Source organism: Phalacrocorax carbo, chromosome 6 (genome assembly GCF_963921805.1).
Source record: "Phalacrocorax carbo chromosome 6, bPhaCar2.1, whole genome shotgun sequence".
Classification (NCBI taxonomy): Eukaryota; Metazoa; Chordata; class Aves; order Suliformes; family Phalacrocoracidae; genus Phalacrocorax; species Phalacrocorax carbo.
The window spans coordinates 30,685,225-30,699,864 of NC_087518.1; the positions used below are offsets into that span (position 1 = coordinate 30,685,225).

The window sequence follows — 14,640 nt, forward strand, 5'->3', positions numbered from 1 at the left end:
TAGAGGGCAGGTCTTTTCTGCCAAAATACAGTAGTAAAGGGGTAAATGCATTCAAATGCTTTAAGTTCTTTTTCAAATAATTCTGAATGTCCCCATTTAGAAATTATGGGAGAGTAGTTTATTTTTTTGCATTTAATTAAAAGAGTAGATTGTAATACCAGGAGGTTTGGGTATATTTTTTGATCTCCCACTAGAAAAAGTCAGGAGGGAACTCTACCTCAAGGTTCTGGCTGATGCTAAGCACCATGAATGATGCAGCCCCTGCTCAGGCCGCATCTATTCACTGCCCACCTTTGCCCTTCATCACATTCTGTATATTCAACTTATACCGTGCTGTCCCTTTTGTCTCCACAATAAGTGAAACATTTTTATAATCCATGCTGAGAGCTGTGTGTTCTTTCATAGCAACGCTGGAGAACTGAGAGACACTCTTCCTGCCACAGGATTTCAAAACATGAGCTCTAGTCCATCATAAACTCAAAGCTGCTATAACGCATTTCCAAAGGTGGCTTCCAGAAGACCCCCTGCATGATTTATAGTTAACTTTAAAAGCTAAATAACTAAAATTGATTATCAAGACAAAAATTTTAGCTGCTTCTCTGCTTCTGCCTGACCTCACCTCAAAAGTGTCAATACTACCAAATATTTACTCCCTTAGTGGTCCTGAGGGTTCCTAGATGGTGCTTGAGAGAAGCTCCATCTCATCACAGAAGTCTCTTAAGAGTACATTACACCTTGAGCAAGTCTGCATGCAACCTTTCTCAGCACCTAACGTTATTTTCCCTAAAGAGCAAAGATTCAGCCTATGCCACACTTTCATTACCCTGTCTGAGCATGGAAGTTTTTCACTTATCTGCCAAACAGGACTAATTACTTTTGTACAGCATTCTTAATGTTTTGCTAAGTAGGAGCTGCAACATTTGCAGTGCTTAGGCTTTGGAAAGCAATGAGCTATGGAGAAGATAAAAGCCTGAAATATCAAGGAAGACCAAAGCAGAGAGCTAACAGACTACCAGTAAGTGCAAATCCTACACTGGTTTCTCCTCATTCAGTGGGAAGCAAACCTTCCCCATCTTCTGGATTAGGTCTGGATAAATAAGTCCACCAAACTATATAAAACAAAAGACATGCCACTGTGACAGTTGCCATAATAAATACAGCTGATGGAACTAAAAAGCCAAAAATAATTCTATTCAGCAAGAGATGAAGAGTCACCAACCACATCAGAACAGATTCCACTACAGCTGGGTTTGAAATAAGTTTTTCCTGGGTTTGTTATCTCTTAAGACTAAGACAAGCAAGTTTCTGATAAATCAGCTGGGTTAAAATTAAAAGATCTTCCCTATCCAAAAAACCCTACATGATTCTCAGCAGATCCAGTGGGTTTTATTGGCCTCAACTCCTTATTTTGCAAGACAGGGGCACGAACACTGAACTTGGGAGTTGTGCTCAGGCCTGCAACCGCATTCCAGATGCGTTCAACAAGTAAGAAACCTACTATTCTAACTCACCTACCTAATTTGTTTTTCAGATACCAAACTCTTGTTCAGTGACTCATGAATGATTGCCACATGGCTTCTGTGGGCTATTCCCCTTTACCCCCCTTGGTAGGACCCCCTGAAAACCAACTGCATAATACTGCCAGTTCAGTCCTTCCATTTCACAGGAGAACAAGAAAAATGATCCAAGGGTCCAAATACCACAAGCAGGAAAGACTGAAAAAGCCAGTTTGTCTAGCCTAGGGAAAACAAGACCTCAATTACACAGGCCTTAAGTCATCGTCTTTCCAACCACTCTGAAGTTATTCTGCAGACCTGTTCTGGGAAGCTGTAACAGGCTTACAGAGGCAAGGGAGATGAAGTACATTAGGAAATAATTTTCACTTGCGGGAGCGGTAAAGAACTGACACAGTTTCTCTAGGGAAATAATAGTCTCCACCACTATCATTAAATGCCTCCAGACATCATCAGGGAATGACTGAGATGCAGCCAAAATACCCAGGTACAGATCAGATCATCCCCAAAACTCTACACCCTTATTTACTACAACCCAGTGGAAGTCAGACAAGTAAATTCACTACCTGCTTACGAGGCAAGCATTTTTGCACATAGTGCTCACAGAAACAGAAGGCAAAAAAGCATGCCTCAAAAATATGACTGAGAAAAGAGCAGTTGATATGAAAAACAACAATTTTGAGCAAGTGTCTGAGCACAGAATTACATTTTAAGTGCAGTGTGGCCTTCCTCACTTCCACCGTGGGCTACCTGACTGCATGCACAGTAAGGAGAACCTTATACCACATAAACAACTGAGTGCTTTTGTGATGTGTTTTATTTACTGAATGTGCATAACCAAAAATGCAGAGTACCCAGTTCCTTCAGAACAGTACCAAGAGCATGACTAAGACCTGGCCACACTAACTGCCTTGGTAGCCTGAATAATTTGTGGAACAACAGGCAGAAGTCTGTTTTTTAAGAAAGTTAACATAGCAAAATCATCTTCCATTGCTCGCTACCTTTTCCTCCCCAACAGCATCAAGGGAAAGGGCAGAAACCCAAAGATCACTAATATCTGGTCTCTGAGAAAGACATGCTTCTATCTTTTTTGTGCAGTAGCTGTACCTGCAGGGCCCACAGTTAGACCTTGTCTACTGTACTCTATACAAGTAGCGATGGTCCTGACACAAACATTGTAGTGCCTAAGACACAGTATCCCTTTGATCTAAAAGCTTACCTGAACTGCCACGTTCTGCTTTCCTGCTTCCTGCATCTTATCCAAGACGCATTTCTTGGTCTCATTCTTTCTTTTATTGTTGTCCTTCTTTCCATCATTCTTATTGGCTACTATTCCTTTACTATAGTCCCGTCTTTCCCTACCTACATCTTTAGGGGGATACATTCGCCCTTGCTCTCTGTTAATTTCCCGTGGCTTGATGTTCTCTTTGAACGTGACCATCGGTTTTTCTCCTGCATCACAGTTGTTGTTCAGGCTTCTGCCAGAGGACAGAACTGATTTGAGTCCAGGGCTCCCATCTGTAGATAGCGGCTCTGCAATAGATGTTTCCTGCAAGGCGAGACTCTCTTTGGCTTCACTAGGGTCCTCTAGTAATAATTCTGGGATTTCCGTCAAAAACAACAGTTTTCCTACCTCATTTTCACACTGAATCAACCTGAAAAAGACAGAAAGGAATTGAAAAGCAAGTAGGAGTAGTTTTTCACAGGGTAACCCAATTTCCCAAATTATAAAAGCAGAAAGTCAACATGTCCACCATGCTTTTCTTCACCCCAGCAACAACAAAATGTTACATCACATCTCCCAGCTATGGGCATTCTCTAGCATGAGAAAAGCTCACATATTAACACTATTGCTACCACTTCAAGTACTGTTCCCACTTAGCTGTGCTGCAGTATAGCTAAAAAGGACTCAAACACGATGCTTTACTCCAAATACATTCCCTATCATAATTAGTCCATGAAACAATGGCACACTGACCCACAGAATATGTTCTCAGTGCTGTCAGCATCTTGCATTCAGATATCTAATTGCTGTATCGAATAGTCAGAAAAATAAAGCTCACCTCTGGCACTGGTGTTACCTAAGCTTATGACAGCAACTGAAACACTACACATTGCTACTTGCAATTACCTTGGCTGGTTATCAGCTATCCATTTGCCTGTGAAGATCAGACGCTGTTGCCGTATCCGACGTTGTTGCCCTTCCTTATCTCCTGTAATTGCCTGGTGGCCTTTGGAAAAATCCAAGTTCCTAGTATTGACATAGGAGAGGGATCAGTATTAATTATACAATTACCCTCTGCAACATTATATTTCTTTAAAAATTACTCTATTTCAAGATGTGAAATTTCACCGGACTCTACTCAAAACATGACTGCTACAGATGTCTGATTCACAGGTGCAATTCTCTTCTGGTAAAATGCATCTACATTAAAGAGGTTTGGTGGGTTCTTTTAAAAAAGAAAAGGCCAAAAGCTCATCTGTGTGATGATCAGAATCACAAAAGTAATAGTTGAGTGAATGCATCTAATATTTACTCAGCATTTTTTCCTGATGTTAGACAGGGACACAGTTAATAACAGGGTAAAAAACTGGCAAAGTAAGAAGACATGAAGCAGTTTTCATGTAAAAGTATTTCCCTTGCTACTTCTTATATCGTTCCCTTCCAATTTATAAGTCTGAAGACTACAGAAGTAAAAAGTCATGAGCAATATTATAAGGTCATTACTTTTCCCAGGGTTTTACTACATTGTCTATTGCAGTTGTTTTGCAAAGATACCTACATCGTTCCATACATTAAGTACTGAAGATACTGTAGGGAACAGGTCAACATCTATCAAAGCAGTGACATCAGCAAGAGTAGAGTTTCCTTCAGCTGTCACCCACCTGAATGAGGGCCTCAGAGCCAAGAATCCTTGCAACTCAAACTCTTCTGGAAGGGGGATTGCTGATTAATAAGACAGTAAACAAGGAAAGCATGAATGCATTGAGTACAGTATTGTGAGTAGATAACTCAGCAAGGTCACTATATATAGTTTTTTAACATTTTCATCTGTACTGGTCCACCCTGCAATCTGAGGAGCTCAGGAATGATAAAGTAGAGCAAAGTCTGCTTGGCAAGAGAAAGCAGCATTTACAAAGTATTCATATGCACTAGAACACAACTTGTTCCCTTATTTGCTCTTCAATTGCAATTCCCCACAACATCAGGAAAAACATTCATTGTTCCCAGTTCTTTACAGCACAGACTAAAAGCATCCTTACCATTATTACTGGATAGATCTTCTTCATGAGGCTGGAAGCTGTTTAGAAGAGAGATCAGCCAGGGCCATATGCTACAAACCAGAAAAGAAACAAATTAAGTGAAAACTACAAAACATGGAATCTACCCACCTTACCAAGAAAATACTGAACTCTCTTACAGTCACGGCTTCCATTAATCCTTTGATTCCCAAGAGAAGTTAAAGTTTCTCCCAAGTGTCAGGCAAAAGGCCATTGTCTTGATGAACTTTTTTTTTTTAAAAAAAAGTCAGCCTAAAGTTACCAAGGAAGCCTGACTCTTGCAGCACAGTGTTCATTACCTAGCAAGTCAGAAAGCCTACTATGAATTTAACTAGACAAAACTATTACATGAGCAAAAGTTCAGAGCACCTGTTTGCAATTCAAGTTTTCCAGTCCCAAGCTGAATGCTCTTCAAGGCACAGTTAATCAGTTTGAAACCAAAACAATTTATCAAGATACAGCTGGGCAGAATACTTCTGTTCTGTAAACATTAACACTGTACTGTAACACTGGAACAGTTACCAGGAAGGTAAGAAGGTCTCAATAAGGGTTGCACTGAGTAAGACCATTAAACTAGAGGTTAACTAGCAGTTTCCCTGCCTTGTGCTGGCAATACCAGTACAAGCAATGACTTTACAAAGGCCCTAGAGCAAATAATTTTAAAATGTAATGATCACTGCATAGGTGGTTAACATTTAACTGCCACCAACAGGCTGCTTTCTCCTATTTTTTTAAAAGCTCTAACCCAAAAGTCTAAGCATCCTCCTCCTGCTTTAGCGATGGGCATCCAGTCCACGTTGGCAACAGAAAACTATTTTAAGCAAGTGCCCAGTGTGCTCAGTGTTCACAAAATGACTCTCCATCCTCCCCTCAGCAAGGCTTTCAGCCATCATCCAGCACCTGGGTTGGAGAATGCAACATGTGCCCAAAAGCCTCAGGTCAGCTGCTTTCCTGCACCACTGCAGGGACTGGAAACATCGTGGTCATACTTATTCTCTACACTAAACTAAGCAATAGCTCCTTCCCATGACTGACAAGGAACAGAAGGAGGAAAAAAGGGAGAGTGCAAGTCTGTTGCAACATAAAAGTAAACTGCAATCTTCCTGCACAACACTTGAAATAATGAGATTTCATAATGAGACTTTTCAATATAAGCCAGACATCAGGTTATTAAACAGAGGCCAATAAAGGAGTGCGTGTGTTCATGTAGTCTGCAAAGAATGACTTTCATTAGGATCTTCCAATAGAAATATGAAGAAAACTCTCATCCTTACAAATAATGGGGAAGATGGACAGTCACCTCGACCTTTTAGAGCCAACAAACATAATGCCTACTAACGCCCATTTTGACAACTCTTAGCAGTACTTAACTTTCTTTTAAGGTCACCTGTGCATTTTACAGCTATTTGGTGCCCACTTCTCAACTCCTTTTACAATGAGTACCCAAGAACATCGTGTTATCACACCACAGGTTTAAAAACCAGGCATGTTCTTTAAAGAGAGAGTGATGGTTTTATGGGGAGAAGGGCCTACTCTGGCTAACTCAAAATATACATTCATACCTGAAGATTTGCTTTAATATGCCATAAAGTACTGCCTGCATCTCCTCTGTGCAAGGACTACTTTATATCAAGGACTAATCTTCCCTATTAAAATACCGGTAGACAGCCTTCCTCCAGAGTACCCATACAGCAGTACTGACTACCACCTCAAAACAACTTGCGAACTCTTACTATTTTCCTTAATCTTGCCTTCAGGAACTCTGGAATTGAAGTTCACTCTGCTCCAGGGCTTTAGGTTTTGCACACATTTGAGTGAGTCTTATTACTCATTTAGCAAACTGAGTTTATAGGGATCCCTGCTCACCATACTTCAGAGTAGAAAAAACATGAGCCTTGGCTAGAATTGCATCTTACAGCACACACTGCCAAGAGAGCATTGAAACCACTGTGGCACACTGCACAAGATCAGCTAAGCAAGCTGGTTTCTCACTGTTTTCTTACTGTTGTCCTTATAGTGGCCATCCTAGGCAAAATACTCATCCAGCTGTGCCAGTAACAACCACTCTGACGAAACATCTTACAGGTCAGAAACACTTTGTTGACAAGTCTTGAATTATTTAAGCCTAGAGTTTATAAGATTAGAGGCAGAAGTGAAAAATCAGAGCAACAGTCCAAAACAGTAATGCCTGTGCTGACATTTAAAGACTCCCTCTACTAAATTAAATTTAATTCCTGCATGATGAGCCAGGAAGACTACATTCCAGCACTGCCCAAGAGATGGCTTAATGCATGAAATTAAGGCAAGTATTCTCCTGCCACCTACCTCAGTAAATCTGAGAAACCATTACAACAGATTAAACTAAGGGTACACTCAGTAGTTATACTCAAGTTATATCTACATTATGAAGTAGATCCCTCTGATCTTAAAAGTTACATGCAAACCTAAAGCCAATTAAAACAGTGAATTTGCTCATGTAGCCCACAAGTCTCATGTTTTGTGTTATGAACTTTTTAGCACATACATTCTCTATCATTTTGATGAATGTTATAATGTAATAATTGTTGTAATAATGAGTTATACAATCACTTTTCCCATTACAATTTGTATATCATCAGTTATTACTACTTCATGCAATTAAAGGTATTGAAAGATTAATACTCACTACCGTCTTTCATCAACCACTGCCTCCTGGAAAACACTGGGCCTAAGTTTCAGCCAGTCCATTGAAACCTTCACAGCTGGAAGAGGATATGCAGCCCCGGAGTCCTCCTGGTAGTCATTTTGTAAAGGACACTTGCACAGAACTCCAAGAAAGGACACTAGAAACAGAGGAGGGGTGTGTGTGGAACAAAACCAAACCAAACATTGCAGGAACAACACTTGAAAGTTGACTAAATAACCTAATCAAACACATCCCACCCATAAAACCCTGTTCTTAAGAGCTCGTTCTTTAGAACAGAGCCACCCAATTACTTAATCTTAAAAAATTCACCAGCAGATCAGAACTTTTTTCCAAATAAAGTTTTCTGCCACAAAGCAGAATATCTTGACGGGTTTTTTTATCCCTTCTCCTTTTTAAAAGTCATGGCAAATCATTATGGTAATTCAACAAAATCCAGTGAGACACATCTATTACAAAATTATTTATTCATTTATTTATTAGAAACAATCAACTCAACTATCTATCTGCATTTTATCCACTTTCCCAGGTCAGCAGGCACACAAATCCACCACAGCTAGCTCTGCAGGCAGGCACCCAGCTCAGACCCAGCAGGGCACACAGGTGAGAAACAGTAACCACAATGGTGCTTTCAGAACTAACTCTAGGCTGGCATCTGGAGAAATTCAACTATTTGGGTATTTAGGTATTTATGAACAACCAATGGGGTTGTTGTGACCCAAGTGCAAGACCTGGCACTTGGCCTTGTTAAACCTCATACAACTGACCTCGGCCCATCGATCCAGCCTGTCCAGATCCCTCTGCAGAGCCTTCCTACCGTCGAGCAGATCAACACTCCCACCCTCCCACTCCCTCTATGCAGCTAGAGTCTAAAATGCTCTGCACTCCCACTTATCTTCTAGCTGATATCAAGAGCACAGAAGCAGTTCAGGTCCTACTTCAGTCAGATTTAATTTTAGTCCTGTTGAATCAGAACTAGCTCCATTCAAAGCAACTCAAACCACATTGCAACCAACTGCAGAGCAGTCCCCCAAGCAGGGTACTACCCACCGCTAAGTTGGATCCAACTTTGCACCCAAGTTAAAATGTTCTTTCAGAACCAAGAAAGATTCAGAGTTCTGTAAGGCTTCAAATGGAGTAAGTACAGGGCACATATCCAGTGTTACTCAGGGCTGCTAGACATAAATCAACCTATGCAACCATCTTTCCTCTTTCTCCTGTAACACCTATTCTCATCACTTCCCTCACACAACCATTAAGCTAGATACAGCAAATCACTAATGGATTCCATATAAAAATGAAAGAAATACAAAAATAAATTATTTTTCATACTTACTGAAGAGAGCCAGTAACTGTGTCCAGCAGAGCTGCTCATCCTGGCTGTAGCTGTGCTGCTCTGTTTCATTGCTGAAGTCTCGCAGGTGATGCAGTTGAAACAGATTGATAACAGTAATATGTACTAACTGCTGAGAATTGAAGGCCTTTTGGAATAACAACCTCTGCAACAGACAGATGTACCATGTATATATTTTTATATGGTAAAGCACACACTTGAAAGGATTAGTATTTGCTACTTCACTGCTTGACTAATACTTCTGCCCTTAAGGCAACATTCATCCTAGATTTTATTTTGAGGTCATCTTTATTAGCACAGCACTGGGCTTCCCAGGAGGACATGGGCAGATGTCCACTGTTAAGCCCAAGATTTTTGCTTGTACACCAACTCACATGCTCAACAAACCAACATTCCCTTGGATATCATTCTTTTTCAGAGGAAGTGTAACTTTAATGAGCAATGACAGCATTGCAATGAAACTTCAAGAACTACAGAGGCATGTATATCCACTGTATTTTTCAGTCTTTTGAAGAAACAGCACATAGAAGGTGACATTTAAAAAAAAAAAACACCCCAGGAAAATTTAACTACTGTGTGGTTATGTATTAAAGACTAATTCCACATCTGACTTCATGGGTCATGGAATGCCATGGTGAACTAAAATAGCACAAGCTATTTACAAATGCATTTCAGTAACTATACTGTAAATACACTTTTCTAAGAAGGGGAAAAGAAATGTTAATGCTTTTTTTTGGAACACTGAAGAAAAGGAGATATCCTAAACTACAACCAACTTATCTTCACACAACAGTCAGGGAGGCAAGTGGATTAATGAGCACGAGCATCAGGAAAAGGTTTGAGCTCCATGTTCATGACTGATTTTTAGTTAAGGGCCTGAAGCACTCTATAGCCAACAATTCAAACTGGCAGAGCTGTCAGCAGCAGAACTGTGGGCCTGGCTGAACACTCCTAACCCTATGACAGCTCTCCTCATTCAGAGTTAAAATCAGCCCCAAAGTTAAAGTGATTATCCACTATACAGCCAATTTAACATCCACATTCAACCCATTTAAGTCAAAAGAGTTGCTCTCTAGTAGATTAAGCCTTATGTTGCATAATATAAACAAAAAAGTAATCTAAGCAACAAAGCAGGGCTCAGTTAGCTCTATTTTAACACCCTGGATCAGATCAGAAAAATAAGACCGTTCCACATGCCTGAGCAATACTCAGTTATTGATTATAAGCACTGTGGAAAAAGCAGTACTTGTTCAACAGCCAACAGCACATGCAAAAAGAGAGATGCAATTATTTAATTTTGAAACAACACTAATTCCCAGTGTTCAAAGCAGCTCACATTCAAAGCTAATACAATTCACAGCAAGTTTTAGCTTTTTTTTTATTTTAAAGACAGCTTGGACCTAGCTGTAGCAGCCCAAATCAGTGCAAAAATGCAAAAAGAGACTGTAAAGAACATTTGTAATTCTTTATATTGCTAAGACCACCTTCCCCTTTCTTAATTTGGAAAAGCATCAACTGCTGTATTGAACATGTCCATACTACCTGCTCATTTTCCACAAATGAAGATGCTGAAGCAGAGCAGTTTCCAAAAGGCTCTTAACAAGTCAATACCATGTCCTTTTTGAAATTGTACTACCTTTTATAAACACCTTACAAAATTCTCTTTGTTTCCATCTTTGCTATGTTGTCCAACTTAATGAGATAGCTATATAATTAATGGGTACTCCTGGACTCTCCAGAGAAAATGTGTTCTGAATAGTTGTAGTCTATGCATAAATTAAGGTTGTACTGGAACACCTTTAAAGGCAAACTGCTGACAGGAGAGGCAAGTTGTCCGAGGAAGATTAAGAGCAGCCTTAACAACCAGTGGGAGTGAATGAACGCCATCCAAAAACTAAGCTCTCAAAATTCTTTGGGCAACTGAGCCAAGACTTCCCAGATGAATCAAGTGTTTTTCACAGGTATCCAAGAATCATCCAGGTTAGAGAGCAGACAATCAACAGTGGTGATTGATTTCTCCTGCATCTCTCCACCAATAACACACCTCATGTCATATGGGAAAAATCCCTACTATTTGCAGAGATCAACAGAACTATCCAGCATTAGCTGCGATGCAAACCTTCCATAACTGGCTACTTGAGCTTCCTATATTCTAGCATGTGAGAAAGTTATTATTGGACTGTAATTTCAGAACTCAGCTGCTAAAAATACTCTCCTCAATACACTAATTAATATGTTAGAACTAACCTTGAACTGTTCTTCCAGCTTTTCTCGAAGAGGGCTCAGCTTCTCCAAGCTCTTACTCAGATACACATGTCCATGGAATTTAATAAATGCCTTGATGAAGTCAGACACGCTCCATCGAGTCTTCACCTCATCACGACTACATTCAGAAAAGAAATATCTGACTTCAGTCTTTGGAATTAGACACAGCTGCACATAACAGTACATACTTCTGTGAAGTACAAGAAAGGAGGAATGTCCATGCAAAGCTACTTTTTCATATTGGCACAACATGCTTATTTCCTGCATTCACTATTCACACTCAGAAGCATCCCAGACAAATTATTTTTCTTTCCACGCATGTGTAAGGATGCTCTGACTGACAGGTCAAGGAACTTCTGTTTCTAATACCAAATATGAATAACTTCTGGCAAGGGAGGTATGTTTGGAAGAAGTCTCCTCCATCTTACCCAAGGGGAAATACATTATGCTTAGTCTTACCTTTCCAGTGCTTTAGAAAGTGCTTTTTGTAGGTTAGTGGAGGCAGCTGGGAAAGGAAACTTCACAGCAATGCTTCTGCAGTAGTAGAAAATTGTGGTCAAGTGGTCTCCTTTGGAGGAAGCTAGAATAGCCAACTGATTATAAGGCTGACCTAAGGTGAGAAAAAGACAAGTTGCTCAACAAGTTGTCATGGATTCAAGTGTGCTAGATTTCAGCCTATGTATTGCCACCTTAAAAGGGAGCATAAAGTCCTAAAAGCTTCAGCATACAAGGTTCAGATTCATCTGCTGACCCTTTTACTCCAGCCTCATATCAGTACCACTCAAATGAAAAAGCTTCCAAATATGAACTACTTTTTTTCTTGTTTGCTGGTGGTGGGGTTTTTTGGTGTTTTTTTAAATTATTTTTTTAAACACATGCTTTAAAATGGGACAACAAATGTGGTGTAAAAAGCTAGATACCTGAACTAAAGAAGCTCTTAATTTGCATGAGCAACTTGAAAAGTCCAATTTTAGCTACTAAACTTTACAAACGGTTATGCGAACAAGCAATAAAAGAAAAAATGCCACTGGCAGGCAAGTTTTCATTAACTGTACTTTATGTGTTACGTTCATATGTTATAATGTAGCAGTCGTGGAGCTTTGCATTAACTTCTGGGAGTTTTTTTTAAATCTTCACAAAAAGGAGACAAGTGACACAGGTCAAGCAAAGAGCTACTACCTAAATGATCTACTGATGGGTCAGGCTTTGTTGCATGATTGTTTTGGGTATTTGGGGAGGAAGTTTTATATAAAATCCCAAGCTGCCAACTGCCACACAAGAAAAGCAATACCCCAAATCATCTTCTGGAATTATGAACCTAAAAGGTATCCCAGACTCACCATTAGAAGGGACAAGCTGAGCTGCATGTCTGTAGTAAGACTCTGCCTGGCTGGTCTGATTCCTATAGCGAGCTAAGAAAAACAACAAAAAACCCCAAGTTGAGACAAAAAATTCAACTCCTCTACACTTACTTTAATACAAACCATTTTACTGAAGAGCATTTTACACTTTTTTTTAGAAATAAGCATCAGAAGAACATACAACTACATCAAGCAGCATGAAGATTCAAAACATTGAATTTTAAGGTAGTTGATTTTCCTCAGATCCTATTGTCACAGCTTACCAGTTCTTATTTAGAAAGATGTTGTGCCAGCAGCACCACATCCAGACAGCCAGAAGTATTTTTCATACTACTATGCACAATCAGCAACTATATCTTTTAGGTTATTACAAAAGCAATTGCAGATTCCTGTGAAAAGAGAACTTTCTACAACACAATGTTCTACTCTAATCAACAAAGAAATAAACCTGTTGAACTTAATGTAAAAGGGAAACATCATATATGAGGGCTGGATTTCTAACTGTTGCCTTTGTACACAGGATTTAAAAGTAATGTTCTGAAAGGGAGAAGTATGCTAGCCTGCTGCAATAAGCTTTTGTAACAGTTACCGGTTTCAACATTTCACTATGCCTACCAGCTAGAACATGATTAGTATGCTAGAAAACAGATTCTAGCAAATCACTAGAAAGCTAGTGATTAACTGTCTTCATGCATTAATGTGTAACACGCATTAGAAAAGTCTAACAGCATTGCTTTCCAGACCTTTCTCCCTGCAGCAACCACCAAACACACAATCTGCTACTGGCTACTAATTTGGAGCACACTTGGTCAGTTGCCCGGGGTATGTACAGATCCCTCTTCGTGAAGACTGAACGCAGGCAGAACTCAGTGTCCCACCTCTTTTTCCTTCAAAAACTCACCAATATCTCCAAGGTGGACAAGGCAGTGCTGGCAGATGTAAGAGCAGGAGCTAGACTGCGGCTTCACTATGGCGCTGGTGTGCGTCTGTTTATTGCTAATGATTCCCAGCTGGGAAGACTTTACACGACATGGCAAGTCTACATTAAAAACTGTGCACAATTCCTGTAATAACTAGAAAAACAGGTCTAGTTTAGTAGCAACTAGAGACAGTAATCAGAAAAGTATTGAAACAACAGACAAAACTTGCAGGTCATCACTTGGAGGCACAGATTAGCTAAACATTTAATATGAACAAGCCTTGGATAATGGAAGTGAGACTTCACATTCTCCATATGGAAGTCATCAAGCTCCATGCTGCATTATTCTGCCCAGAACCATGAAGAGAAGTTTTACTTCTCTTCTGTAAGAAAAAGCTGTGCATCCCAAACCAGTAAGCAGCTCAATTTCCATTATACTTAAATTACCAAGTATGCATCAGTGGAGATTGAACCATTCTCTAAAAATAAGAGAAAGGAATGTCACTCATCCTCCAAAGCAGCTTGTTCCACTATAAGAAACAGCACCACCTGGGCTTAAACTTTAGAGAGAAGCTGAACAAAATCAAGTTTGTAGGCAACAGATGGCAAGAGTGGCCAACAGTTCAGTGGCTGAGTTATCAGTAAATATTTGTGCTAACAGTGAGACTCTTTCAAAGAATAAGACATCAGCTACTTGATCAAGTATCTCAAAATCTGATCGAAGGAAAACCTGAACTTTGCCATTCTAATAAGTGCTCTTGAAGTTCTTCCTAATGACTCCAGCAAATACTCAGGAAAGTAACAGTAACCACATGGGATGGGAAGTATTTGTTCTGCTGGTTCAGGGTTAAAAAGGCAAGTAAGAATTGACAGACTTTCTCCCAGCTGGGAACATAGACTCCAAATAAAATAAACCTGCAGCAGGGTTTGATTCCAGATAAAGGCACATAGAAAGCCCAAGGCTGACAGAGATGCACCCCTGTCAACAGCTAAACATGCAATGCAGTGCTTTTGCTTGCTGCAGAAAAGGTTTGTGTTACACCTCCCTCCCCTTCTGCTGTCTTTGACACAGTAGATAAAAATCCCAAAAGGGAGGGATCTCACAGATGAAAGCTGGATAAGAGAGAGAAACATGACATCTTCCAACACACTGAATGAGGAGAATTCATGTTCTCTCTTTAAAAGACGTCATTTACACAGGCCTCACAGTTGGAGAGCAGGTATCTTGCCTGAGCAAAATCTTTATAGACTAAAAATGCGAC

At 39.9% G+C, this 14,640-nt stretch overlaps 1 protein-coding gene across 5 annotated transcripts in view; it reads right to left on the bottom strand.

The window, feature by feature from the left end:
• SMG7 (SMG7 nonsense mediated mRNA decay factor) overlaps window positions 1–14,640 on the bottom strand; it is a 52,010-nt gene that overhangs the window by 12,940 nt on the left and 24,430 nt on the right. For all 5 annotated transcript variants that reach the window (XM_064454394.1, XM_064454395.1, XM_064454398.1 and 2 more), the window contains 10 exons: window positions 13,361–13,532; window positions 12,439–12,510; window positions 11,558–11,708; window positions 11,081–11,216; window positions 8,816–8,978; window positions 7,462–7,618; window positions 4,779–4,849; window positions 4,401–4,461; window positions 3,646–3,765; window positions 2,734–3,169 (listed from right to left, as the gene is read on the bottom strand). In XM_064454394.1, coding sequence (XP_064310464.1) covers window positions 2,734–3,169; window positions 3,646–3,765; window positions 4,401–4,461; window positions 4,779–4,849; window positions 7,462–7,618; window positions 8,816–8,978; window positions 11,081–11,216; window positions 11,558–11,708; window positions 12,439–12,510; window positions 13,361–13,532 — 1,539 coding nt within the window. The remainder of the gene's footprint in view (window positions 1–2,733; window positions 3,170–3,645; window positions 3,766–4,400; window positions 4,462–4,778; window positions 4,850–7,461; window positions 7,619–8,815; window positions 8,979–11,080; window positions 11,217–11,557; window positions 11,709–12,438; window positions 12,511–13,360; window positions 13,533–14,640) is intronic.